This window comes from Temnothorax nylanderi, unplaced genomic scaffold (genome assembly GCF_030848795.1).
Source record: "Temnothorax nylanderi isolate EJ_2023f unplaced genomic scaffold, tnyl_v1.0 TNYL_tig0942_pilon, whole genome shotgun sequence".
Taxonomy (NCBI): Eukaryota; Metazoa; Arthropoda; class Insecta; order Hymenoptera; family Formicidae; genus Temnothorax; species Temnothorax nylanderi.
The window spans coordinates 15,117-41,498 of record NW_027250004.1 but is presented as its reverse complement, the minus strand read 5'-3'; the positions used below and the strand labels follow the sequence as shown (position 1 = coordinate 41,498).

The following is a 26,382-nucleotide window of genomic DNA, read 5'->3' as shown; positions in this document are numbered from 1 at the left end:
GCGCGCTGAGAGCACTCGCTTCTAAAGCCCCTTGCACAATGCCAGGCAACAGGCAATAGGAACAGGAAATAACCAAAAAATCGTTAATTACAACCTAAAAAATTCGAATGCTATGATTGGTTGGCAACAGGCAATAGGCACAGAATTTCCAACGTGACGAAAACTCTGTGCCTATTGCCTGTGTCACTGTTTATTCTGCATTTATACATGATTTCTGATTTCTATTCCCTGTTCCTATTGCCTGTTGCCTGGCATTGTGCAAGGGGCTTAAGTCTCGTAGCAAAGAAAGTGTTAAGCCCCTTGCACAATGCCAGGCAACAGGCAATAGGAACAGGGAATAGAAATCAGAAATCATGTATAAATGCAGAATAAACAGTGACACAAGCAATAGACACAGAGTTTCCGTCACGTTGAAAATTCTGTGCCTATTGCCTGTTGCCAACCAATCATAGTATTCGAATTTTTTAGGTTGTAATTAAAAATTTTTTGGTTATTTCCTGTTCCTATTGCCTGTTGCCTGGCATTGTGCAAGGGGCTTTAGAAGTCCTTTCGGGCGCGCACGAAATAGAAAGACTTTCGCGGCTCACGTTTAGTCTACACTGGTTTCAGCGGCAAATCTCGTAGCTCGCGCGATTCTATTATTTGCGGACTCGCGTGATTTGCTCCGTGGCTCGCGGACTCGCGATAACTCGACAACCTGTAAATAATCTGTATAAAGTAACATTTTTACCAAATTACATTGTAATTATAAACTTAAAAGTCTAGACTATAATTCTGTTCAAATTCTCTTCTCGCCTTCTCGCCGAAATTCCTTCTCGCACTAACACAAACACCTTTAAAAAAATATAAATTTATGAAAATAAATGTTTGGATACTATAACTAAAGTTTCAAACTACAAGAATAAATATTTTTATCTTTGATTTTAATTCACGTTATACTGATAAATAATAAAGGTGTCTAGATATAGGTACATGTCCGGGCATTGGTACTTTTACCCTATTATCGGTATCTTTTTCGGTAGAGGGAAACCAAGTAATTTAGATATGTATCTCCATAATTACATTGAAGTGGCAGAACTTGCAGAAAATGATTTTGAAAATGCAATGGAATAGTATTTCCATTTTGTGTTAGAAATTATATATTTTAGATGCACAAGTAGCTTTGTAAAGCAGTTGTGCCACATAATTCTCAGTTTGCATGTGAGAAATGTTTAGTAGAAGGTGAATGGTTTCATAATAGAATTACTTATATTTGAGAATGTGAATTGTGCGTTGCAAATAGATGAAAGTTTTAGAAGAAGAGAAAATCCAAGTCATTATAAAGCCCGTATCAGGGCCACTTCGACCAAACTCCGATTAACTTAATCGTTGATTATATGTCTATTGGAAATGACCAATCGCATTTGTCAATCTGTTTAATGAGCAAATGCGATTGATCATTTCCAATGGACTAATCAACGACTAAGTTAATCGAAGTTTGGTCGAAGTGCCGGCCCTCAGACTACGAATTGGGATTGAGATTAAATTGAGAAACGATCTCCAACGCATGCGCACAAAACAATCATCCCATGTATACCTTTCTCTCTCGCACAAATACCTATTGGAGACACTTTCGGCCTAGGCAGCATAGGCGATTTCCCTTCTAGGTATGTTCTAAGTTCCCCATAGAATCTCATTGTCCTCAGTCCCCCACTATTTTATATCAAGCAGGTATGTTAGTTCAAAGTTGACTCTCGCCAACGACAGACGTTTTTCGCACGTTTCGTCAATAATTTCAGTCTCCTTTTAATGTGAATAACTTTTAAAGTAAAAGTGATAATCAAATTCTGCAAAATGGATGCTCTTCCTGGAGGTACGTAGAATATTTTTTTCTTGCTTGTATAATTTTTAAATAACGCTTACCGTGTTTGTTTAATGACGTATAACGATGGACCGACATAGCTCCTGTTGTTTCGATTTAATTTTTATTTCGTGTAGACTTTTAGTTGCAGATTCCGCAAGATCCCGCGTTCTTTTTTTCCTCCCTTATAGCTTATACTATTGGCAATTAAAATTCGCAATAACCAACTGCTAATATCTGCTAGCCTTGTTGTACGGAATTTTTTTGTAACACTGCGCGCATTCCGAGAAGGCTCCCGCGGCGTCTTACATTTCAGGTAGTCCCGCTTAGTAACAGCTGCCCGAGGGGTTTGCCCATAACAATAGTGTTTAAAATCCAGTCTATGTAGAAATTAACATACCGGAGATTTTAGGTGCCTTATACAGGATGTTTACTAAACAAATATATTTGTAAATTCGGTCAACGATTATTTTCGAATTTCTTTGTCTAATTTGTATATATCATGTTATATTTAAAAAATAAACTCGAACCCTGAATACTGATTGTAAGAAATTTGTTCACTAAATACGAACAAATTTCTCACAATCGGTATTCAGAGCTCGAGTTTATTTTTTAAATATAATAATGATACATACAAATTAGACAAAGAAAATCGAAAATAATTGTTGACCGAGTTTACAAACTTATTTGTTTATTCATCGTATAGTTATTATACCGAAGACTCGCGACTTTTGACTCTTGACTCTTAACGACTCTCTTTCGCATCGGGTCAACGCAAGCTTCTTAAAAATACACTCACGCACACATACTTAGACATTTACCTCGAGTAAACTCCTAAAAATCGCGTTACTACAATATACGCTTTTTTTCATGCATTTTTTACAGGATCTCGCAATGAGCTACTAACTTACAAAAGAAGAGAGATATTTTTCTTTATGCGGAATTGCTTAAGCAAGGAGTTTAGTACCCAAATTAAACATTTGGAGCAGGAATTATCCGAACAAAATAACTGTTCCATTCAAATCCATCCAGATGCCAGATCACATATGTCAACATTCTTCTCCAAACTGCGCGCAAAATGGCAAAAGGCAAAAAGGACTATGAAATTTTTTCTTCAAAAAAACGAGAATTGGCTGGAAGTGAATATGTCGTTCCCTATACGTTCCGATACAGATAAACTAAGCGTACGCGGTCGTCCCTCGCTGGACTTCGGTTCATCTAGTGAGCGATCAAAACGGCGAAAGACTGAAGATCTTCGTCGAAACTTCACAACAGAAGAGCTGTCATACGCAACGCAAATGAGCCTTCGCTCTTCCGGAAATTTACATTCGGCACAAGTTGTAAAAGACGTTACAACTTCACCAACGAGAGCTTTACTATACAAAAAAGCATTTCAAACAACAGTCGAGACTACGTTATCTGCGAATGTAGCTCTCTCGATTATGGTAGAAGCCAAACTCACCAAGAAGCAATACAATATCATTAGGTCATCAATGAAGAAACATAACTGTCGATTATATCCGAACTACAACGCAGTGCGAGCAGCCAAAGAATTATGTTATCCACCTCGATTTAGTATCACTATTACTGAAAGTAGTGCTGATATAAAGTTGCAAGACTTATTAGACCACACATGCGAACGTCTTCTTTTTACTCAAAGAGAGGTAATACGATCATTGAATACGGAAATGTTTATAAAAGCGGATTTGATCTGTAAGTGGGGGTGCAACGAAAGTCCCGGTCAAAGCGAGTATAAACAAAAGTTTAATGACAAAAGTACTTCGGACGCAAATGTATTTTTAACGTCGCTTGTCCCTTTGCAACTTAAATTTGCCGAAAGTAATAACGAAACTGAGATCATTATTTGGAAAAATCCAAGACCTTCGTCTCCTCGCTTTTGTCGGCCTATCAGACTACAGTTTCTCCACGAAGATACGCAATCTACGGTTAATGAAGTGGAGTTTATCGAGCAGCAGATTACGTCGCTAGTACCATTTGAAATCGTAATAGATGGCAAAGAAATAACGGTCAATTACCAAATGTTGTTTACCATAACTGACGGAAAAGTATGTAATGCTGTCACGTCTACACCTTCTACTTTAAGGTGCTATCTATGCGGCGCTACCTCGAAAGATTTTAATAATATTGATAAAATCCTAACAAGAGATGTAGAGGAAACAAATTTATGCTTCGGGATGTCCACGTTGCACGCGTGGATTCGTTTATTTGAGTGCTTATTGCATCTTTCTTATAAACTCAGCCTTAAAAAGTGGCAAGCACGGACAAAGGACGAAAAAGAGCTAATTAGCCAACGTAAAGCAGATATTCAAAAAGGCTTCAGATCAGAATTGGGGCTCATTGTAGATCGCCCGACGCCCGGATATGGTAGTACAAACGACGGAACCACTGCTCGGTGTTTTTTTAAAAATTCGGCAATAACCGCTTTAATAACCGGCTTAAATGAAGAAATTATTAAAAGATTCCATATAATTTTACAAGCTATTTCAAGTGGACACGACATTGATGTAGACAATTACAAAAAGTACGCTTTGGAAACCGCAAAAATGTTTGTATCTGAATATCCGTGGTACAATATGCCAACTACAGTTCACAAACTGTTAATACACGGTCCTCAGATAATAGCTTCAGCTCTTTTACCAATTGGGCAACTATCTGAAGAAGCTCGGGAAGCCTGCAAAGACGTTAAAAAATATCGAGAGGGATTCTCGCGAAAATGTTCGCGTGAAAAGACCATGGAAGACGTTTTGAATTGGCTGTTGGTGTCATCAGATCCTTATATATCCAGTTTGAGAAAACTGCCTAAAAAAAAATTGAAGGAGTTGTCGCCTGAAGCGATACAATTACTGTTGAGTCTGGATCTTACTGCAACTGATTGTGAGGATTCCGATAAGGATTAAGACATTTATATAACAAATTGGTAATGATAATTAGGGGAGACCGGGGCTAAAAGGTCAACGGGGTTGAAGCGTCAAATCAAATATCTCGGAACCTGTATATTGTGTGAACTCGCTATTAACATTGTAAACGCTGCTTATGGTACCCATGTGACCAACGGAGTTTCGGCAGGTTACCTGCCGTATTATGATTTTTACGAGGACAAACGTGTTTTCGGAAGGTGAAAGTTACATTTTCTGCGCGTGGAAATTTTGTAATATCTGCAATAATATTTGCTCTCCAAATCTCGAGGTACGTGATTATAAAGAGTAATGCATGCTGAACACGAATCCAGTGTAGTTTTTTCATTATCGTTGATGTCTAATATTTCGTGGGCGATCAAACCTGAAACTTGTGTTTGGGGCTAATCGGTCAGTAAGCAGTCCAGATGCATTTCCAAGGCATTTCCAGGCTCATTGCATATGGAATATGGATGAGACGGGAATTACAACCGTTCAGACACTGAACAGAGTCATCGGACGTCGAGGAGTGAAACAAGTCGGGCGAGTGACTTCTGCGGAAAGAGGAACCCTCGTAACTATTTTTTAATAATGTTTCGCATAAAAATTTTAAATAAATTTTATATTTTTCTCTTAAAAAACAATTATTAAAATGTATCCTATCATTTTTCAGGATTAGATGTACGTATATGTATTAAAATGCAGTGTGACGTTTAAACCCCGGCATTTTTGAGATTTCAATTTTTCCACCGTTGTCGTTTTTGCTCTATACCGGTTAAACAAAGCGACGTAGACAAAAATTTCCTATATAAATTTTGTAGCTAAAGGTTCACTCTTTACAGTGGTATACCACATTTAACTAAAATTATTTATTTTGTTGTTAAAAATCGGCACCGAAAAAAAACTGACCTTTTAGCCCCGGTCTCCCCTACATTATATTAATATTTTTACATATTTTATTTTACTTCGACTTTATTTTACTTAGTTTTTGACGTGCGAAGCGTGTGTATTCTTTGAGTTTTTGTAGGTTTGTTATTTTCTTTTATATTCAAACTCTATCATCAGAACAAAATGTCATACTTACATTTGATGATTTTCGAGAATTAGAACGTTTCGTAAAAAAGATCATTATGTATCTCATTCTTATGGCACATCCGTGCTTATTTACTCACTTCTTTCACATTTTTACATATGTTCTCTTCACATGTTTATAGAATACTAATTGCACCACGTGATAAAATAACTATTTAAAAAACATACAAATTTTATTTTTCGGCTGCGGGCAAAAATCAACTATTTTTACACATTCTCCTTTGTAAACATTTCAGTTTTATATATATTTATATTTATTTCCATATATTTACTAAATTTTATACTTTGACTCATCTGTATATATAATGTTCAACTTTTAGACTTGTGGCATATTTGGGTACAATGATATGCTAATTAAGACTTTTGCGAATTTACGATTATATACTTGATAAAGAGCAAAATCCATAGTCAAAATAATGTCGAGATATTAATCATTAATAAATGTTATTATTATAGTTAGGTCGATTAAAACCATGACCTACATTAATTGTTCAATTATTTACTGGCGAAGCAAAGTCATTGTTCTTGTAGTAATAATAAATAAAGATCGTTCATTTATTTATTCATTTTCTTCATCTTCCCTCCCTCACCACATTCACTTATAGTCTGCCTCGTCTGCGTATCATCTGAAATTATTACACGTGCCTAAACAGAAAAATTATATTTAAAAGTCAAGATGACGTATCAAAAAGTAATTATTTCTAGAAAGTCAAGATGATATATCTATTATTTAACTTTTAATGAAACATAATTTGACTTTTTTATTAATGTATTTTGACTTTTCGATGACTTTCGTCGAGAGAACGCACAGTGTGGGCATCAATTTTGGCCAAAACGTGGCTATATAAAATCGGGGAATCATCAGAATTGAAAAAAAATTGGTAGATTTATGTTTTCGAGGTCGCTGATTACGAATCCGGTGTTGAATTTGTAAAGAAACAAAACGGCGGGCTCAATATGGCGTAGCGAACAATTAAATATTCATCCAATCTAGCTGAAAATTAATTTTTATAAGTTTTTGGGGTTATTGAATAATATATATATGAATCAGATTTGAGAATTTCTAGAAAAATAATGTTCAACTTAATATGACGCAAGTAGACTTAATAAGTCATCGAAAAGTGAATACTTTACGAGGTATTTCTTTTTTTAAAAATATGACAAAATTGAAAATATCTCAGTAAATTCTTAACGAAAGAGAGCAGCTCATTATAGTATTTTACAACACGACAAGGGCTACAAGAATATGCAATAAAAAATAGGGAATCCAATTTAAAAAATGCAAAGTGATCCTGACTTGACCCTGACTTGAGAACGACTAACATCACCTAAGGTCAAATTGATAAAATCAGTAAATAGATCTTTTTAAACCCTACAACTTTTGTCTAAAACATTATTTTGTAAAATGCATATAGTTTTTGTAAAATTAAAAGTTTTCAACATTTCTTGTACACCCTGTATATAGATATTTATAAAAAGTTAATTTTGTTATACAAATATTTGTTTGTATTTGTTTGTAATGGTCTGTAACAGTTGTTGATATTATGCTTATATTTTTAATTATGTTACAAATAAGACGCTGTCCGATATTTTCGACAATTCTGTTAATTTCAAAGAAGTTCTCGTATAGGTACTACTAACAATAAGTATATATTCTTATAATTTTGAAAGAGTTGCGGTGAATAGCAATTTTCAAAAAATTTTTATGCCCGTCCGGCGACATCGTAATATACTAAAGTCCCTCTAATCAGAGTCTGGCCAACTTGCAGTTCTGGCAAAATTCTGCGAGAGAGAAGGATATAAGAGAGAAAGAGAAAGCGATATCATATCGCTTTTTCTTTCTTTCTTATATCTCTTTCTCTTTCTGTTTCTCTTGTTTTTGCCAAGAAATGGCAAACCAATCAAAACATCAAAAGTTGCTACTGTATGGTCACACTCTGCCATGGAGGTCGATTCTGTATTTTGAGACAAGGTGAAAATTACAAAAGTGAACAGATTTACTAGATTTCGACAAATGAAATTGTAGATTCTCTAGTGAATTTTTTCAGTTTTGTAATTTTCACTTCGTCCCAAGATACAGAATCGACCCCCGGGCCTAAGGCTAGGGCTAAGTCCCGGTCTACAATAGGTGTTTTAGCCCTAAGGCTGAGTTTCCACTGAGCGCGTCACGCGTCGCGTCGTCTGTCGTTAACCAATCTGAACATTCCTTCACAAATAATGTAATAAAATAAGATGTTTTAATTGGTCGCGATGGATAACGCGACGCGTGACGCGCTCAGTGGAAACTCAGCTAACCAATCAAAACATCCCATTTTATTACATTACTTGTGACGGTATCAAAATGGGATGATTTGATTGGTTAACTCGTGATGACGCGACGTGTGACGCGCTCAGTGGAAACTCAGCCTTAGGCTGAGTTTCCACTGAGCGCGTCACGCGTCGCGACGTGTGTCGTTAACCAATCTAAACATCCCGTCACAAGTAATGTAATAAAATAAGATGTTTTGATTGGTTGCAATGGATGACACGACGCGTGACGCGCTCAGTGGAAACTCGGCCTAAGCCTTAAGAGCCTCGAGGCGCAGTCAGTCACGTTTCCATCGACTTAAATTTGGTTTTACGGCGCACTAGGAGCGAATTAACGGGCGCGTTCAGCAGACCAAGCCGCTGAGTAGCAGTCGAACGTGATTGGCTCTTACTTTTAGAACCAACCAATCAACGCAGAGTGTTGATAAGACGAACTCAACAGTTGTGTCTGTTGAACGCGACCATCGACTTCGGTGGAAACTAGACCACTGTCGTTAAGCCTTGTGTACACGATACTAGAAATCGGTCCGAGTTTCGGTTTAAGCCAATGAAACTGCTGCTTTTCTGTAAGAGCTGCAAGTTGATTGGCTTAAACCGAAACTCGGACCGATTTCTAGTATCGTGTACACAAGGCTTAAGCCAATGAAACTGCTGCTTTTCTGTAAGAGCTGCAAGTTGATTGGCTTAAACCGAAACTCGGACCGATTTCTAGTATCGTGTACACAAGGCTTTATGCCCCTATCAGACTACGGATTGGGATTGAGATTGGATTGAAATTTGACCAATCAGAGCAAAGTTTACTAAACTTGAGATCAGTTTTCTCTGTTCTGGGGGTCGATCATGAATCTTTTCCCCTAGAGTGGAAACGTGAAAAATGAAAAATCTCTCTTTCTATTAATGTTAAATAGAAAGAGATAGTCATATAAAACTTTTCACTTTCCAAGTTCCACATTAATACATGATTGACCCCCTGATTGATTAAATTTCAATCCAATCTCAATCCCAATCCGTAGTCTGATACGGGCTTTAAGGAGTTAGAGAATCCCCGTGCTGGGCTCGATTCTTGAATTCATTCGCGAGAGAAACGTATGCGCAAATGTTGTTCTTAAGCCTTGTGTCCACGATGCTAGAACTGCGTCCGAGTTTCGGTTTAAGCTAATCAACTTGCAGCTCTTACAGAAAAGCAGCAGTTTTATTGGCAGCTCTTACAGAAACGTTACAAGTTGATTGGTTAAAAGCTATGCGATAGCCAATCGACTTGCAACTTTTCTGTAAAGCCCGGTGTCCACGATGCTAGAACCCGGGCTTAAGCCTTGTGTACACGATACTAGAAATCGGTCCGAGTTTCGGTTTAAGCCAATGAAACTGCTGCTTTTCTGTAAAGAGCTGCAAGTTGATTGGCTTAAGCCTTGTGTACACGATACTAGAAATCGGTCCGAGTTTCGGTTTAAGCCAATGAAACTACTGCTTTTCTGTAAGAGCTGCAAGTTGATTGGCTTAAACCGAAACTCGGACCGATTTCTAGTATCGTGTACACAAGGCTTAAGTATGTATTGTACATATGTATATAGGTGTATTAGATTCACAGGGGCTCGATTCTTGAATTCATTCGCAAGAGAAACGTATGCGAAAATTCTGCTCTTACAGAAACGTTACAAGTTGATTGGTTAAAAGCTATGCGATAGCCAATCGACTTGCAACTTTTCTGTAAAGCCTTGTGTCCACGATGCTAGAACTGCGTTCGGTTTAAGGGTATCCTAAAGCCGTCTGTATTACCGACCAAATTCTATATCTGTCCTTGAAATCGGTCCGAGTTTTGGTTTAAGCCAATCAACTTGCAGCTCTTACAGAAAAGCAGCAGTTTCATTGGCTTAAACCGAAACTCGGACCAATTTCTAGTATCGTGTACACAAGGCTTTACAAAATACAATTACCACTTATGCTAGGTCTACAATGCGAGTCGCAAAGTCGTGAGTCGCAAGAATTGACCAATCACAATCGAATTTGAGGAGAATAATCGACTGTGATTGGTCAATTCTTGCGACTCACGACTTTGCGACTCCCATTGTAGACCCAGCATTAAGGTGCGATTTCACGATGACGCTCGACGCTGGATTCGAGCGTCATCGTGAAATCGCACCTTTACACATACAAAAATACAAAACATTTTCTGACGCATTGGTCGCGTTCAGCAGACCAAGCCGCTCAGTAGCAATCGAACGTGATTGGCTCATTTAGAACCAACCAATCAACGCAAAGTGTTCATAAGACGAACTCAACAGTTGTGCAACAGTTGTGTCTGCTGAACGCGCCCATTGCATGAGGTCGCGACATAATACGTATCAATACGTATGTATGTAATGTACATACAATTATCTTTTCACAGAGTTTTGTTTTGCTCGAGGATCGTTGAAGGACGATTAAACGAGTAATACGGCCTCCTTTTCAAATTTCCTGCTACAACGCGCATCTCCTCATCATGTTAAAGCGTAAACTGCCGAAGGATTGGATTACTGTCAACTCTAAAAGTCATCCGGACAGAGTGTATTACTTTAATGTGAAAACAAATCAATCTTCGTGGATTCAGCCAACATTGGACGAGGCCGGCAAAGTACGTTACTTTTCATGGTTTATTTGTCTGCTGTAGAACACGTTAAGTTGTATCCTTATTCTATAACTCTTAAAAGTTGTTAATTGTAAAACATTTGTTGTGTAGACATCTTTAGTAAATGAATGTAAAATTCACGAAGAAGAGATTCATCCCAGTGCAATGACACCTGAACGCAATGTTGAGAAAAAGGAAATATCCAATCGACGACGTTCGTATGATAAAATCTTGGACACCCCGCAAATGAAGGCCCTTAAAGCGAAGGTGCTGCAGAGATTAGAAGCCAGGAATAAGTCTTCTCCCTCGTCGTTAGAAGTTTCATATGCAAGGACAGTGGAAACAAAGAGAAGGAGTTTTCCTCCAAGAAACTCCTCTTCAAAGTTAAGGGACGATACATCAGTAACATCTCGAGACAAGAATGATAATAAAGTCATATTCACACCACAAATGCGGGTTCTTTATGAAAGAATTGAACAGAGAATTTCAAATGTGTCTAGTCGAAATAAAACATTAAAGGAAGACGCTAAGAATAAGCAGCAAAGTGTAAATATTGCCAATCAGAAATCAACAAAAACATGGGAGAAACAAGAGAAAAATACAGGAGACCGAGAAAGTATCGCTTGGGATAAACATGATATTAAGCAGCGCAACAAGAATCAAAATGTCCAGGAATCATCTAGTCGAAATGTTTCAAGTAAATACAATTGTATAGATTTATATTTAAGTCATTACTGTTATACTAAATTAATATTAATTATGTGTTTAGGAGAAAAAGGAGGAAAATTGTTCCCGAAGAAAAATTTGGCAAAAGAACGTATGCAAAGAATAAGAAAAAATTTGAATATTGATAAGGAAAAAATTCAGGAAATGTGTCGTGCCGATTTAGTTAGTAAGAAACCTTCACAAAAGTTTAGAAAAGGTTTGCCTAGTTTGTCTTGTAATTATATAAAATTTTATATTTTATATATTTCTTATATTTTACACTTTCGATAAAGTTTTCGAGATATTTGTTTAGACTTTTCAGTATTTTTACGTTGCTTTGTGTTTGCAGACAATGACAACTTAGGATCGACATGTATTTATAAAAATGTTGATGTACGACTTAAGAGATTGCATAATAAAATCTTGAAAGATGCAATATATGAAAGAAATTTTACATCAAACGACGATAAATCACAAAATCAACAAAGTAATAGACCAGTTGCCGGAAATGATAAAGTAATGACAAAAGATAAACTAATAGAACAGGCTGAACGGGAAGTTCTGTACGAAGAAATGGATTGGGAACCCATGAAAGATGAGGAAATTGCGTTAGAGGTATGACCAGTATAATTGAAACATTATATTACACGATCATAATTTATATTATAGGAAAAATCCACAATATGAATATATTTGACTATTGTATCTTCTTCAAGACTCAATCTTTAAAAGACATCTTTGTTTCATATGTTACCGTAAAAGAAACTTTTTAATATATTTCGTGTTTTCGTACTTTTTCTTATATAGGTAGAAGTTGTCAGAACACAAATTGATAAAGACAATGTAGAAACAGATTATATATCAAAAAATATTGTAGATTTAACACAATCCGACAAAACAGAATCACACGAAAAAGGTCCACTGCACATTGTTGTTGACACAAATGTGTTTCTGTCAAATCTGGAAATTATTGAAAAAGCAAGAGATGCAACCTTTAAGAATTATCCACGTCCTTTTATTGTAATTCCATGGACCGTGATATGTGTAAGTATAATATATGTACAGTATAGCGAAAATTTTGTAACGTCTCTGTAAAAGTTTTAATATACATGTTTCTTTTTTTGAACATTTTTTTGCTATAGGAATTAGACTACTTCAAAGATAATAAGTCTAAACATGAATTATCGTTAAAAGCCAGAAAAGCCATATCTTTCATTCACGATCAGTTTTCCTCTAAGCACCCACGTATCATAGGACAAACACGAGAACAGGCAGCGAAAAATAAAAAGGAATTTTCTCTCGATTGTCCAGATGATGAGATCCTTCAGTGTTGCTTACAGATTCATCAATTAGGAAAATCAGTGGCACGTTGTTCTTTTGTTACATCATACATAATGCACGCATATGTTAAGAACGAATAGAAGTGTTATTTTTATTTTATATATGTAGGTCTTGCTATCTTATGACAAAAATCTCTGCACTAAAGCGATGATATATAATATACTGGCATTGGGACGCAATGATCCACTTGAAAAAATAGATTATTTAGATACGAGTGGTATAATGGTCAACAATTTGAATGATGGTCCCGTTGAAAAGTCTCTCTTTAACGACGAATTACGTTTAACAGATGATATTTTTGAGGATGCCAAATTGATCGTGAAAAACTTTTTGTCAACGGTACGCATTGTATGTTAGATTATGAAATGTGTCAATTTTCACGAGCTCATGTCGAACGAATATTTTTATGTTCAGATTATCACGAAGCAAATGTCAGAGATTTATGGAGAAGCAGAGTGGAAGATATATGTCATTATAAAGCCACCTTGGACTGCAATAACTGCATTAAAGTGTGCTATAAAGCACTGGATTGCTGCTATTAATGAATCGTTCCAAAGACGCGCTGAATATATCCTAAAGGAATTGCTTGACGCTTTTCTACATATACCAGGTATACCTATACATGTGTAACCTATTAAAACTACATTCTGCAACTTGAGCCTAATCTTGATGGTTCTTTCAGTGGGTGGCAGAAAATTGCAAGATGTGGAATATATTTTAGAGAAGTGCAGCGACTTGGTACAAATGGTTAATATGGATAAACACTGTGATCTCATGACCCAAACGTTCAGTACTATTACAGTAATATTTTTTTTTATATTTTTAAATATTTTATTATTTTGGGAGAGTTTGAAAATTAATACTTTCAAAATTTATACTTTTAGGAACTCAAGGAGAAGTGTAAGAAATGTATCGCTGATATCAACCTGAAAAAATTACACGATAAAATAGGCGTCGTAGAAAATGTCCAAGAACAAGAAATGAGAGCGGAAAAAGTATTCCAGTGCTTCCAGCATATCTATAATTACACACGTGACATGTGGTGAGATTTCTTATAGATATAAATAACTTCATACACGCACGCGCGCGCGCGTACAAAAATGTATTATATATATCACTTTGTGATATATATTAATAAGAATACTGCTATGCTTTCTTTGTGATTAAATATTATTATATTTATATTTCATAATAGTGGTTTGGCGTGCAACAATGCGGGAATGGCATATTCTTTTACCTTCAACTCTATAGATCCACCATTGACACAAGCATCTGTACAACGTTTGCAATCAGAAATTACCAGAAAAGTGACTGATCTGACGCAGAATCTAAATAAGTAAGTTATTTCTTAACTCGGGAATAATAACCTGGTATTTTTTTGGGCGTGAACGATCACCTGGGATGTTTTTTATATCCAATTAAAAATCACTTTGACTACATATTGTATATTGTTGATTGTTTTACGTTTTACGTTATCTGAGATTATTATGTATATAGATTTACTTAATATTTTCTAAAGGGAAAAAATAATTTTAAAAAGGTATAAATTCTCGATCAATAAAGAAAACTACTATAATTGAACTTTATTTTCTCATTGCTAGGATACAAAAATCACCCCAGGTGATTACTCCCGGATTGATAATGTCAATAATCTGTTAATACTGATAGTTTATCACATTATTTTATGTCAAGTTATTTTATATTATATACATACATATATATTTATGCAATTTTTTTTGTAATCAGGTTACTGGTGCAGGCTGATGATTCTATAAAATATCAGACGTTACTTAGTTTACAGCAAAATTTAAGTACATTTTTGCCTGACACAGAGAGGATAACATTTGACGTGGTATCTTTGGATATATATTGTTGTGTTAAATTAAAACAAGAAGCATTAAAGACTGGATTAAGACAACTACAAGAATTAACTTCGCATTTCTGTGCACTAGCTGCTCATTCATAGTTGTATGTATTTTGTAATTTATGTTTTCAGAGTATTTAAAAACGTGTAGATATTTACAAAAATGTATATACATTTAGTCTATAAGTTTTAAATATATTAATGATAATATATTAATAATATTAACGAAATATTATAAAAATAATTTTAATTTTATGAGTGACTGATATATTAATGGTGTCAATGAAAATGAATTATTGTGATTTATTTTTGGGTAAAAGTACTTTAGAATTGTCTTTTGCTGATTATATTGCGTATACGAGAAGTGTATCGTTCGAGAAAAAAAGTGAAGTTTTTTTTATCCATATATTTTTTACCCAAGTATTAATATTAATACAAGTTAGTCTCTTGAAAATTTTGCATATGTAAAATTTTTCATTGGTGCTATCGATATTTTTATGTAATTATGTAAACTAAGAATTTGTTTTATTTTTTAATATATGGATATTTCTTGTATATGGATTAATGTCATCATCATGGATTAATAACATCATTTTCTGTACAGTGAGAAAAGAAACGAATATTTTGAAGAATAAGATTGCGCAATAAACAATGGACGATAATTCGTAACACGATTAATATGATACAGTTAATTTTTATAAAGATTCGCAAAACCTTCAGCAGGTTGTTGAAGCCAATTTTCCTTGGAATAATATACATGTTTCGTCTCAATCACGTGAAAAGTGTAAGCGTGTCTCGATGTCTCACTCTTGTTTGAATAAGAAAAGTGGACCACCTGGCCGTGGATAAGAATACAGGTTCCTTTGCGTACTGGTACTGGTCTGAAATTACTTAACGGATAGCAAGGCGCCGCTCTGTCGAAAATTAGTAACTCTTGGGAATTCGGATCTTTGTTTCTCATATAACGCCTGTGCACTCCGCTCTGATGTGAGCCCGGAGCGATCCATAGACATCCGTTTTCTAGCGTTGCATCCTCCAATGCAATCCAGAAACCCACGAGTTTCACCGGCTCAACATATAAATATGATGCGTCCTGATGCATCGTAACTGCAAGGAAATAACAATTATGTTCGGCTTAATGTTACAGTAGTTATTTACGTATAGTGTATTTTTGTTAAATCACATGAGTTTTCATTTCAGTTAAATAATTCTCATGCGCATTGAGTTATATAAATATAATTATGAGAATTATTTAATTACCTTCCGAGCCTATTCCGGGATTTTTGTAAATGTACATTGATTGGCACACGACTGGTTCCTCGTAGTCTAATTGGAAAGCAACTTCTTTGACTCTCTCATCGAACGTGTACTTTTTGAAAGTAGGGTGTAACCAATGAAGAGCGTGGCCTACCTGGAAATTATTAAGTCACCGTAAAATAATTGAAATTATTTCAAAATATCTTCGTAGGAATTGATTTAACTAGAGGTACGGCTCTTTTGAGATAGTTTACTTTGTTTAATGACACTCTTGGATGAACCTTCAATTTCCCATCCTCTTCCAGAGCTTCAGTCTCAAAGAAAACACTTATTTTATTGGCGCTATCCAAAAAATACTTATCCTTATTCTGAAATAAGATCATATAATCATTACTTCCGTTAACATTAATATTGAGTTTCATTTGTATAACATTCACAGGAAATTAAGTCTCGAAATTAACGAAAATATAGTTTTACATTAAGGGGATCCTATAGTGGCAGTAGTTACCGACATTTTTTCATTTTAAGAAATCTTTGAATTGGCTTTACAGAATTGCAAGTTTTTGGTCTAGAATTAAAGTACGCACAAATATCTAGGGCGCTACACACGATTTCATATCGGGAACGAAAAAAAATTAAAAATGTTACTAATTTGGGCACATACAGCTGTCATTTGACGACAATAACAAAAATACTGCAGTTTATATATATATAAAATGACACCTCAGCGCCCTAGGGCAAACGTGTAGGAACAATATTGTGTAAATAGAACTAAGATTCAACGCCTAGAAAAAAAGATTTTCTAAAATGAAGGTTTATTAAGCAAAAGCACATTCAGGTTGATAGGATAAGCAGTATTGCGTGTAGCGAGAGATGGCGCAGCAATCGAACAAAGACAGATGCCTCTTGTTAGACAAGGACAGATATAGATATATAACATAGAAAACAGGATTAGAAATGTTGACATTACCGACGTCGAGGAAGTTCGGCCTCCACTATAGGATGCCCTTAATACATAATACAGTGATACATACAAAGAATAAATTTTGCAAAACATAAACTACCTTCTCTGATAAAAATCGTTTTTAAGTATTCACAAGTTATACGTTGTACGATCATCTCTGACTGATTCTGAATCGCCATATTAATATTTATACGCTTTATGCTTTTAAGTTTCATAATTGCTTAAATTCTTATCACCTGTTGTAACTGTATCGTATTGAATACTTTTCGTTCCGATTCTGGTGGCAATTTATTCGTTAATTCTTCTCCACAAGTTCTCAATTCTTCGATCTCTTCCGGTCGAAAGAAGTCCTCCAAAATGACGTAGCCATTTTTCTGAAACTTAATTTAAATGCATAATTAATATATAAATATTATTTTGGCATTTTTATACATATATAAGCTAATAAAATAAGTGTTTTAAAATACCATATCTTTTTTTAATCACAAGCGCGGAAAGAAATGATAATGTGTGAGAGAAGTCGCTTTCCATTATATATTATATTCATAAATTTAAAAAATGGATTTATATAAAAAATAAATATACATAAGATGTAGATGTGCGGAAGAACTAAAAAAATATTTATCCATTTTCCGGAATAATCTGCAGTCTCTTTACTTGAATTTCGTAGCATCATTAACGTCACCGTAAAAATTTGAATTTTGTAGTAAAATTTGAATGAATCTGAGAACAACGAATCGCTTATTCGATTTATTGCCGGGATAAGATAAGCGGTAATTGAAGGTCGTTGGTTCGAAATTTAAAGAAATTTCGTTTCCGGTCATTTGATCATCTGACCGATCAATGTCGTAGTTTCGTTGCACCTTGCACTGCGATGTTTTGAGTGATAGACTGCGATTCTATAAATAGATCACGACCGATAAAGCCATCTAAGAATAAACCCATGGGCATTGCCTGCTTCAGAGGGGAAACGAACGCCCAGAGTTCCTACGTTTTTCCGTTTCACACCTATCGCATTCCATGCTTCGCGTCAGCGCCGATCATACAATCAGATTGCGATGCGCATACATCCGTTAAAAAAGCGGCAAATTGTTTTGTTACCGGTTAAGATAGTTCGACACGTATTACGTGTGTCAGACGTTTCAGATTAGTCCAAGACACGTGGAAAAAAAAGATTTTTTTAATACAAAATATATCCATAAAAAAAATCTTGCATTTCTCTTAATTATTAATATCTTAATGGTTTTGTTTTCTCATTTGTGGCGCTGTTTATATTCAGCTTTCGAAAAAATATTTTTCTTAATAATTACAATCAGGGCTATACGTCGCGTTGTTCCATTTCCCCATTTTTTATCCGCCGATAATTTTATCCAATTTTCAGAAATTTATTTTTATATATTAACCGGTTATCATGCGCGCGCGACGTGTCATTAAGACTCGTAGTCTAAATAAATTATATATAAATAAAACGTTTGCGCAACGGAGATCGTCGCGTACATCGTAGTTTTGTGATTCACGCGTATCGGTATATAGATATACAATCTCACACGCTAGTTGGCAGAGGCCTTTCCGTGTTATCTCACATGCGAGTGCGCGTCAAAACGGATGTTTCGAAGTTGCAAAACGCCGTTAAACGAAAGCGAAACGTCACTTCGTGCGGCATTTAATTCGCGGAACGGTTTTACGAGCAATTCCCCTAAGAGCCGAGACGTAACGTTCGTCTTCTTGTTGCATATTCGTTAATCGTTTGATTTACGATCGAACGGACGTTTAGAGGGCCGACAAAGTCGCCAGAAAAAAAAATAAGGAAGCTGCATTCGGCAAAATTCCAAAACTCGCATGTCAAAACGAAACCTCTCCGCGGTGTTAGTAGACGGTCGGGAAAAAGGTGTGCCGGGCGCGCGGTATTTTTAGCGTTCGAAACGGCGGGAATGGCGGGATATCGGTCGTAAACATTGCCGAAAGTCACATCGCGCGATCGTAGGAAGTCCCGCACTTGTCATTCGTTCGAAAGCTACACGGTGTCTCTTCCTCATTCCGGTGACGGCTCGGGGAAAATGCGCGTCGCAATAAAGACACCACGGGGAACGCAGAACGCTCGCGGGTATCTTCGAAAAATTCGCAATTTATGTGCGCCATTTTTACGTTTCGATTACGGCGAAACGCATTATTGTATCGCCACAATATAATGCATTTCCTGCGATAAAGGAGAAATATCGCTCGGCGCAGTAGCAATTTTATTTAAGACAATGATATCTGCAATCTTCTCTGCTTTGTGCTGCCCTCAGCTGAGCTCTGGCCTTCGAATTGTCACAACCGCTCGCAAACAAAGAGATTACACATCGATCTTTTTTATGACAGCCGTACATCAATCACTCTTTTTCTCGAGATGATAGTTAATAATGAAGACGCAAGAAACGATAGATTTGTAGAATATATTTCATCTTCATCTCTGACAATGATTTCTCACCCCATATTCAACAACATTGCTGTGAATATATTGAATTGACATTTAATTCTTCCGCCAATATATGTGAGATTTTTCTAAAACTTCAGGTCAAACGTTTATTAAAATATTGAGCAGCGATACAAGAAAAACGAAAAAAAAAAAAAAGATTTCTTGAGAAAGTAAGTTGTAAAATTTAACGAAGTCCATCACGATAAACATTTTACGTTTTATTCATTCTGTTATATTGATCAGATAGTACCTATAAGTTTTACGTAACAACGCGATAAAGATTAAAATTGACGATTTCAATGTGGAATTTTTCCTTTTATTTGCCACAGTTATGGTGATAAGAGACCGTTATTTGAATGATGTAATTTGAAACGGTTGTTTCAATAATATATATTTTTGGATGTAAATGTAATCAACAGATTATTTGGGGTTTTTCGTTTAATTTGCCACAGTTTATCAAATTAAACTCCCTCAAGTTAAGAAACCGTTGTTTGAATGATGTAATTTGAAACGGTTATTTCAATAATATAGTTTGGATGTAAATGGAATTAACGGATTATTAATTAGTTTTCAAATTTAATGAGATAAGAAAATATATGTGTGTCTGTGTGCGTACACACAAATTAATTTTATTATTTTATAAATATACCTAACAAAATATATGAGAGGATATACATTCTTTCTTATTAAATATATTTATAAAATAATGAAATTAATTTATACATATAGGGGAGACCGGGGCAAACTCGACACCGGGGCAAACTTGACACTAGGCTTTTTGCCAATTTAAATCTATCGTAGAAACTTGCCTTTCCTACTGTAAATGTGTCTTTATGTGCCAGTATTATCAACGGAATTTGGTAACATTCTGAGTTATAGTGTAATTTTTAACGCGACAGCGTTTTTAATAGTGAAAAGTAATTTTATGTCACACGTGCATGGAAAGTGACACATTCCGCACGCGACGCGTGCGGGATTTACCACTTTCCACGCACTTGCAACATAAAATAGGGTGTGCAACACGTGCGTGAAGTTGAAAATTCCCGTGTGCGGTGACCGCACTCGCCTTCGGCTCGTGCGTCAACTCCGCACCCGTGAATTTTCATCTTCCAGCACTTGTTGCACAATATACTATTTCTGATCTCTCGAAAATGTCTACTCTTTCATCGAGCTTTACTCTTGCGAATCTACCGGTAAGTGATTTTGATGGGAAATTCGATGCTTTATACGAATCCGATAATAGTTTTTGCATATTTTCAAAATTTTTATATTTTTGGAGTAACAAAAGTAAAAAACGACGTTCGGGGCAAAGTCAACGGGGCAAAGTCGACACGCTGTTTTATTGGCTCCCAATAATAAACGATGCTTGTGATGCAGCTATAAGCCCATGACAAATGTGTGCGCACGTGTAATCGCAAGTTTACTTGCATAAATTGTTTTTCAGACATGAGTTTAGATGAAAATAATTGAATGTTCAACAATTTTTGTTCTTATTATTTCCAAATGATTGTTTTACTTAATTCCAAATTTTTGTACTTTCTAAATACACGATAAACAAATGTATATTTAGTTTCAGACAATAAAAAATAAGTTCCAGATCAAATTGTGTCGATCAGGCAAAGTGTCGAGTTTACCCCGGCATTTTTCTATTTGAAAATTTGTCTTCGCGTCACTTTTCCTTTCCTGGGGGCAAAACTAAGCGACGTACAGCAAAATTTCCTTAAGCAATTTTGTACCTGAAGGAACGCTCTTTAAATGTGTACCATTAAATTTGCTTGACAATTTTAATTAATTGTTGAAAATTGCCTTTGAAAAAATTGTGTCGAGTTTGCCCCGGTCTCCCCTACACATATACCTACACGGAAAAAAATGAAGTTGCTTCAATTAAACGTCGACGTTACGGACTGCCACACAAGCATAAATAGTTAATTCAATTAGATATTATTGGACTAAATATTTAAATTATTAAAACAATTATCTGATGTTTTTTGTTCATTAATATTGATGTTGCATCAATAAATTTTATCTCAATAACACTGTTGATACAAAAAATGATGCTGTTGATACAACGTCATTTTTTTCCGTGTATACCGGTTGCGGTGTTCCAGACGAAAGTTATATCGTTTAAAGAGGGACAAATAATGGCAAAATCAATTTTCGAAAAAAAAAACGATTTTTCAAAATCACATAAATTTCATCGCCATTTTTTAAATAGAATTGTGTGATTTTTTTACATAATATAATTCTTCTAGTTAGTCTAATATTCTGCATATAAAAGTATTAAGGTAGAGTTATCAAAAAATTAATAGTTTGCGAGATATATTTTATATTCCGTATCAAAATGTGCCAGAATAAAGTACAAAATATCTCAAACTACTAATTTTTTGATAACTCTACCTTGATACTTTTATATACAGAATAACTGGAAGAATCATATTATGTAAAAAAAATCATACAATTCTACTTTAAAATATGGCGATGGTCTTCATGTGAGTTTATAAAGTCGATTTTTTCAACTTTCGTCTGGAACACTTTTCTTTTAAATGCTTCCTTTTCAAGCTATTCAAGTGTCTCAATTTAAATGCTGTGTATATAACACATACACATACACAGTTAATTGATTTCTGTAGTACTGATTCTTTCGGCTTGCGAGCATAAGAATTTTAAAGCCGCGTATAAGCACCTCCGAATTCGATAGCCAAACTCGCGCGGGCATACTACGTTTATTAACATTAACAAAGTTATATGCGTGCGAAGCGCATCCCGAAAATAGCGTATGGCTAGTCGTTGTTGACAGGTGGGTGGTTGGGCTACGTCATTTCCCCTTGTTGTCGACGTTTTTCTGGAATTTCGTCCGTATATACGAATGACTCAAGCCACCCGCGAAAGCGCTGAATCGCGTGGATAGAAATAGAATGGAATTACGGGATGTAGGGTTCGTAGGCGTTCATCATCCGTCGTTTGCCTCTCATCTCGCAGCGCGATTACGAAGGATCAAGGTCGCCTACGGTATTTCGAATTAATTTGAGTATATATGTCGAATTCGCGAAGAGTACTTAAAGTTAAAAACGTCCTAAAGGTCCTCTGATCCTATACTTCCTTCCAACCTTTCGGTCATATCGATAAAAAAAAGATGAAAGACGAAGGTTTTTTTTAAATAATAATGATTAATTTTGATAATAAATAAGAAATGTGAGGCTTGTTTTAACCGATTCACAACTGTAACTCTTAAAAACAAAAGATTATTATCGGGCGGTGTAATTAATGTAATTACCATATCTGTGCCTAACCGTAAACAACGCTCAACTAGACGCTACGACTAAAATAGCGTCGGGAATGATGAACGACATAGATTAATAGTAGGTCAATAGATCAACGAGTAGGATATTTCACGTGATAAATTATTATCGGTGATGATTCCACTGTAAACACATTTCTTCTTTCGTCCAGAAATAAAACGATTTCACTCTCTTTCGCGTGATTCCTAGAAAACTGATTAAAATTGTTATCCGCGGATCGCGTTTCTGGAGGAAATGTGTCAAAAAAATGTGATTTAAAAACAAAATTGTTTTTAGGCTCTCGTATTCTCCGTTCCACTTACAGCGAGAATGTCAGTAACTATAACTGAAAGCGCGAAGATAATTCGCGATATTTTAACGCGCAAACATTCACTCCTTAATTAATGCGAATATCACCGAATTCGCATAATTAAGCATGAAAATGCAACGCAGAATGTTAGATAATCGCGTTCCGTTAATTTTAATATTCTTAGGCAACATTTATTATCTTTTCCTCTTATTGTTTCGAGCAATTAAAACGTCAAAAAAAAGTTTTACTTTACGATAGTCATCTTCCAGAAATACAAAATGTTCGAAATGTGTTAAAATCTTTTATCTTCTATTATTTTTTGATATCTTTTTATACGAAAGAGATATTCTCTCTCGTTGGAGGGCGGTTTTTAATTACTTAAAATATGGATTTCTTCGTGTGATAAAACACGCTATCTATTCATTACATAACGCACTCAAAATGAAAGAATTATTGGGATATGAGTGCGCCTTTTTTCCCTTTTTCTACTGGAACAAGAATAGACTTTTCGTTGAATCTTTCCGTTGGTCCCGAGTACGTAAAACATACACAGCGATAATATATGTTGCCCCTTTGGTCTCCTTCGTTAAGATTTAAAAATAGTCTCCAAAATTCTACAGTGACAAGAAAAAGATATCCTTCGGATCATAATGGTCAAGCGATAAGGCATAATTCGATAACAACGTTTTGTTTTTACGAAATCATCAGCTTCTCCGACTACGATTCGGTTTGTCAATATCGTTCTTGAAATAATTAATAAAATTTTCTCGCAGATGCAGAGGAAATTGATTCCAAAATTCGAAATCTTTCAGAACAATTCGCAATTATACGCACGCATGTAATTATTAAACGTTTAACTCTCTTCTTTTATTCTTATAGTTTTCCGTAAAAAAGAAATACAATTTCCACAAAAAATAACTTTATATTTTTTAATATTTTTCTTTTAATATACACATATTTATATTGTTAGTTACATATAGATATTATTATTGAAAATAAAGTTCATATATTACAGCTTTCAAATAAAGGATTGTAATTATAATAAACTGATAAAATTTAGAAAGCAATAATTTAAGAAATTGGGTTTAAAATATTCAAGTATTAAGGAACCATTAATTGTCTACTTTTTTATCATTATAAATTGCTGAAGTATTATTTCTCATTGTTGCAAAAACATTGGAAAAGAAAGAGAAAAGAAGACAGAGAAAGAGTTGAATCTAAGCTATTAATTTAAATAATATATATAAGATATTAATTCTTTACAACAGGCAATGCAACAAAAATATAATCGCAAACGTGCGACAAGATTAAAAGTTAAAGTAAGTCAGAAATAAGTCGTTAGGAAGTTGCTACTACGTTTCGATAGAACGATAGATTATTCGAGTCATAGTTACTCCCGCCGTTTACCCGCGCTTGCTTGAATTTCTTCACGTTGACATTCAGAGCACTGGGCAGATATCACATTGACCTCCGAACCGAGAGGTCTGGTCGATTATGTCAATCGTATGGCATGAACTCCAGTGACGCCGTTAGTTAAACGACTACATTGTGTACCCTCATTTCTCAGTTCGTTGATGCAATCGTAGAGGCTCGTTAAGGTCGTTCTACATTAGTTGCAAGCAATCCATATTGTAGCAAGACGCAATAGGCGCTTTTACACTGCAATCACAAGTCACAGCCAATCAAAGAAGAGATTTGTTGTAAAAATGTCGTTATCAACATGTCCTAAGCAAGCAGAACTGCTAGTAGTACAAGTAAGTAGTATTGCTTTCTTCGCAAGCAGTACGACTTCCGGTCGTAACGTAGTCGCAAATAGCAATCACAAGGTTTGACCAAATCCAAAATTTGCGTCTCTGCGACATGTGAATACGAGCAGTTGAAAAAATGTATACAATTCTATAAATCCTTAATTACAAACGTAAAGCCGAATGACTCGATTTTTACTAAAAGTAGATACAGTACAACATACTGTAAACTAAAAAATATATATCTTTAATTTTGATGTACAAAAATTGAACATTTATCGATTGTTATATTTTTACCGCAATACAGGAGTTGTACTTTTTATTTTGCGGATATTTCATTATTATCATTATTAGTTCTCTCTCTCTCTCTCTCTCTCTCTCTCTCTCTCTCTCTCTCTCTCTCTCTCTCTCTCTCTCGCCCCCTCCCTTTCCTCTTTCTCTTTTAAGGGGATCCTAAACCAAAGGCCGAACTCCGACGGAATGCACCCTCATCTAAACGGAATTAAAAAGTCGGTAATTTTGATCGTTTTCTGTGTTACCGGCCTATATCTGCCCTTGCATATTAGACAAGGATAGACAAGATTATAGTACCTACAGTGCACGATAATAGATCTACACGCATAACTTTTTTGTTAGGGGTCTAATCCTAATTCTGAGAACCGTATGGTATTTCTTGATGTAATCCACCTTCCACGGTCTCATTTTGTAACAACAATTTGTAAAATTTTTATATGAAGCAAATGTTGTCACGAGTCGACGTCTTATTAATTGTCTGCATTTCTGAAATTATTTTCGTTCTTGGTATAAAATCAACCATCGTGGAGAGCATTAGCGCATATACTTTAACTTTGGAGAAGAATTTTTAAATCCATAAAGCCACAATAAAAAGATATGCGTTTAGTAAAGATGTTGGTATTACAGACGGCTTTAGGATCTCCTATAAGGACATGTTAAAACAACTTCAAAAATTCTAATAACGTTACAAAGAAGCTATATGTACATTTATACTCTTATCATCCATAAATCTTAAAACAATAAATATATATTAAAAATGTTCATTATTCCATTCATTGTTGCATTCGTTACTCTATCGAAAAAAAATTGTCGATATATTGCGACTAAATTGGTATATCTTGACGAAGAATTATTCAATCAATTTTGGTCAAAAACGTTATCGATTAAATTACCGTCCACGTGTCGGACTCGACGACACGAGGGCGACGCGAATCTCCTTTCGTCGTATAGGAAGGCGGTGCGGTGTACGGGAAAACAATTCTCACGAGTATTTTTCAGTTCCGTGTGGGACTCACCTGCGCGCGAATGTCTTTCATCCCGGTGCACGTGTTATCGCAGCGTAGTCGAATCGCGGTGAATCTCGAACCTGTTCGCTGATACACGATGCGACAGAGTGAGACCGGAACACGTCTGCAGCCGAGTGCTCGCACCAAATGACTAGGTGAGCCCGTGGTTACTGCGAAGTCCGTGTCCGGCCGACGACTCGGGCTTGTGCGAGGCGAGCATAGCGAGGTCGTTGCGTTGTTCCGCCGGAATATCACACTAGCATCTTTGATTTTTCCACACAGATCCACCAGAATTTATCACCTGACAAAAAGTCAGGGGACCCTCGGTGATACTGACAACTGACGTTGCGGACGATTTATCTCAAGCATGCGTTCGCGATGCGTCATTCAGATAATTATA

The 26,382-nt window shown here is 35.5% G+C and overlaps 3 protein-coding genes across 3 annotated transcripts; 2 read left to right on the top strand and 1 right to left on the bottom strand.

The window, feature by feature from the left end:
• The first annotated feature begins 1,734 nt into the window (after positions 1-1,734).
• LOC139786039 (uncharacterized) lies at positions 1,735-6,405 on the top strand. The gene is made up of 2 exons (XM_071725202.1): positions 1,735-1,852; positions 2,726-6,405. The coding sequence occupies exons 1-2, from the start codon at positions 1,834-1,836 to the stop codon at positions 4,756-4,758; spliced, it is 2,052 nt and encodes a 683-aa protein (XP_071581303.1). The 5' UTR covers positions 1,735-1,833; the 3' UTR covers positions 4,759-6,405.
• Positions 6,406-10,322: 3,917 nt separating this feature from the next.
• Positions 10,323-15,343, top strand: Swt1 (Swt1 RNA endoribonuclease). The gene is made up of 12 exons (XM_071725203.1): positions 10,323-10,765; positions 10,871-11,456; positions 11,529-11,681; positions 11,814-12,079; positions 12,272-12,508; positions 12,607-12,828; positions 12,914-13,144; positions 13,220-13,415; positions 13,488-13,606; positions 13,690-13,847; positions 14,001-14,141; positions 14,552-15,343. Exons 1-12 carry the CDS (start codon positions 10,634-10,636, stop codon positions 14,769-14,771), a joined length of 2,661 nt encoding a protein of 886 aa, XP_071581304.1. The 5' UTR covers positions 10,323-10,633; the 3' UTR covers positions 14,772-15,343.
• On the bottom strand, positions 14,471-26,155 carry Phyhd1 (Phytanoyl-CoA dioxygenase domain containing 1). Its single transcript, XM_071725204.1, has 5 exons — positions 25,992-26,155; positions 17,127-17,270; positions 16,181-16,294; positions 15,930-16,080; positions 14,471-15,776 (listed from the first exon to the last, which is right to left on the bottom strand). The coding sequence occupies exons 1-5, from the start codon at positions 26,010-26,012 to the stop codon at positions 15,358-15,360; spliced, it is 849 nt and encodes a 282-aa protein (XP_071581305.1). The 5' UTR covers positions 26,013-26,155; the 3' UTR covers positions 14,471-15,357.
• Positions 26,156-26,382: the final 227 nt, after the last annotated feature.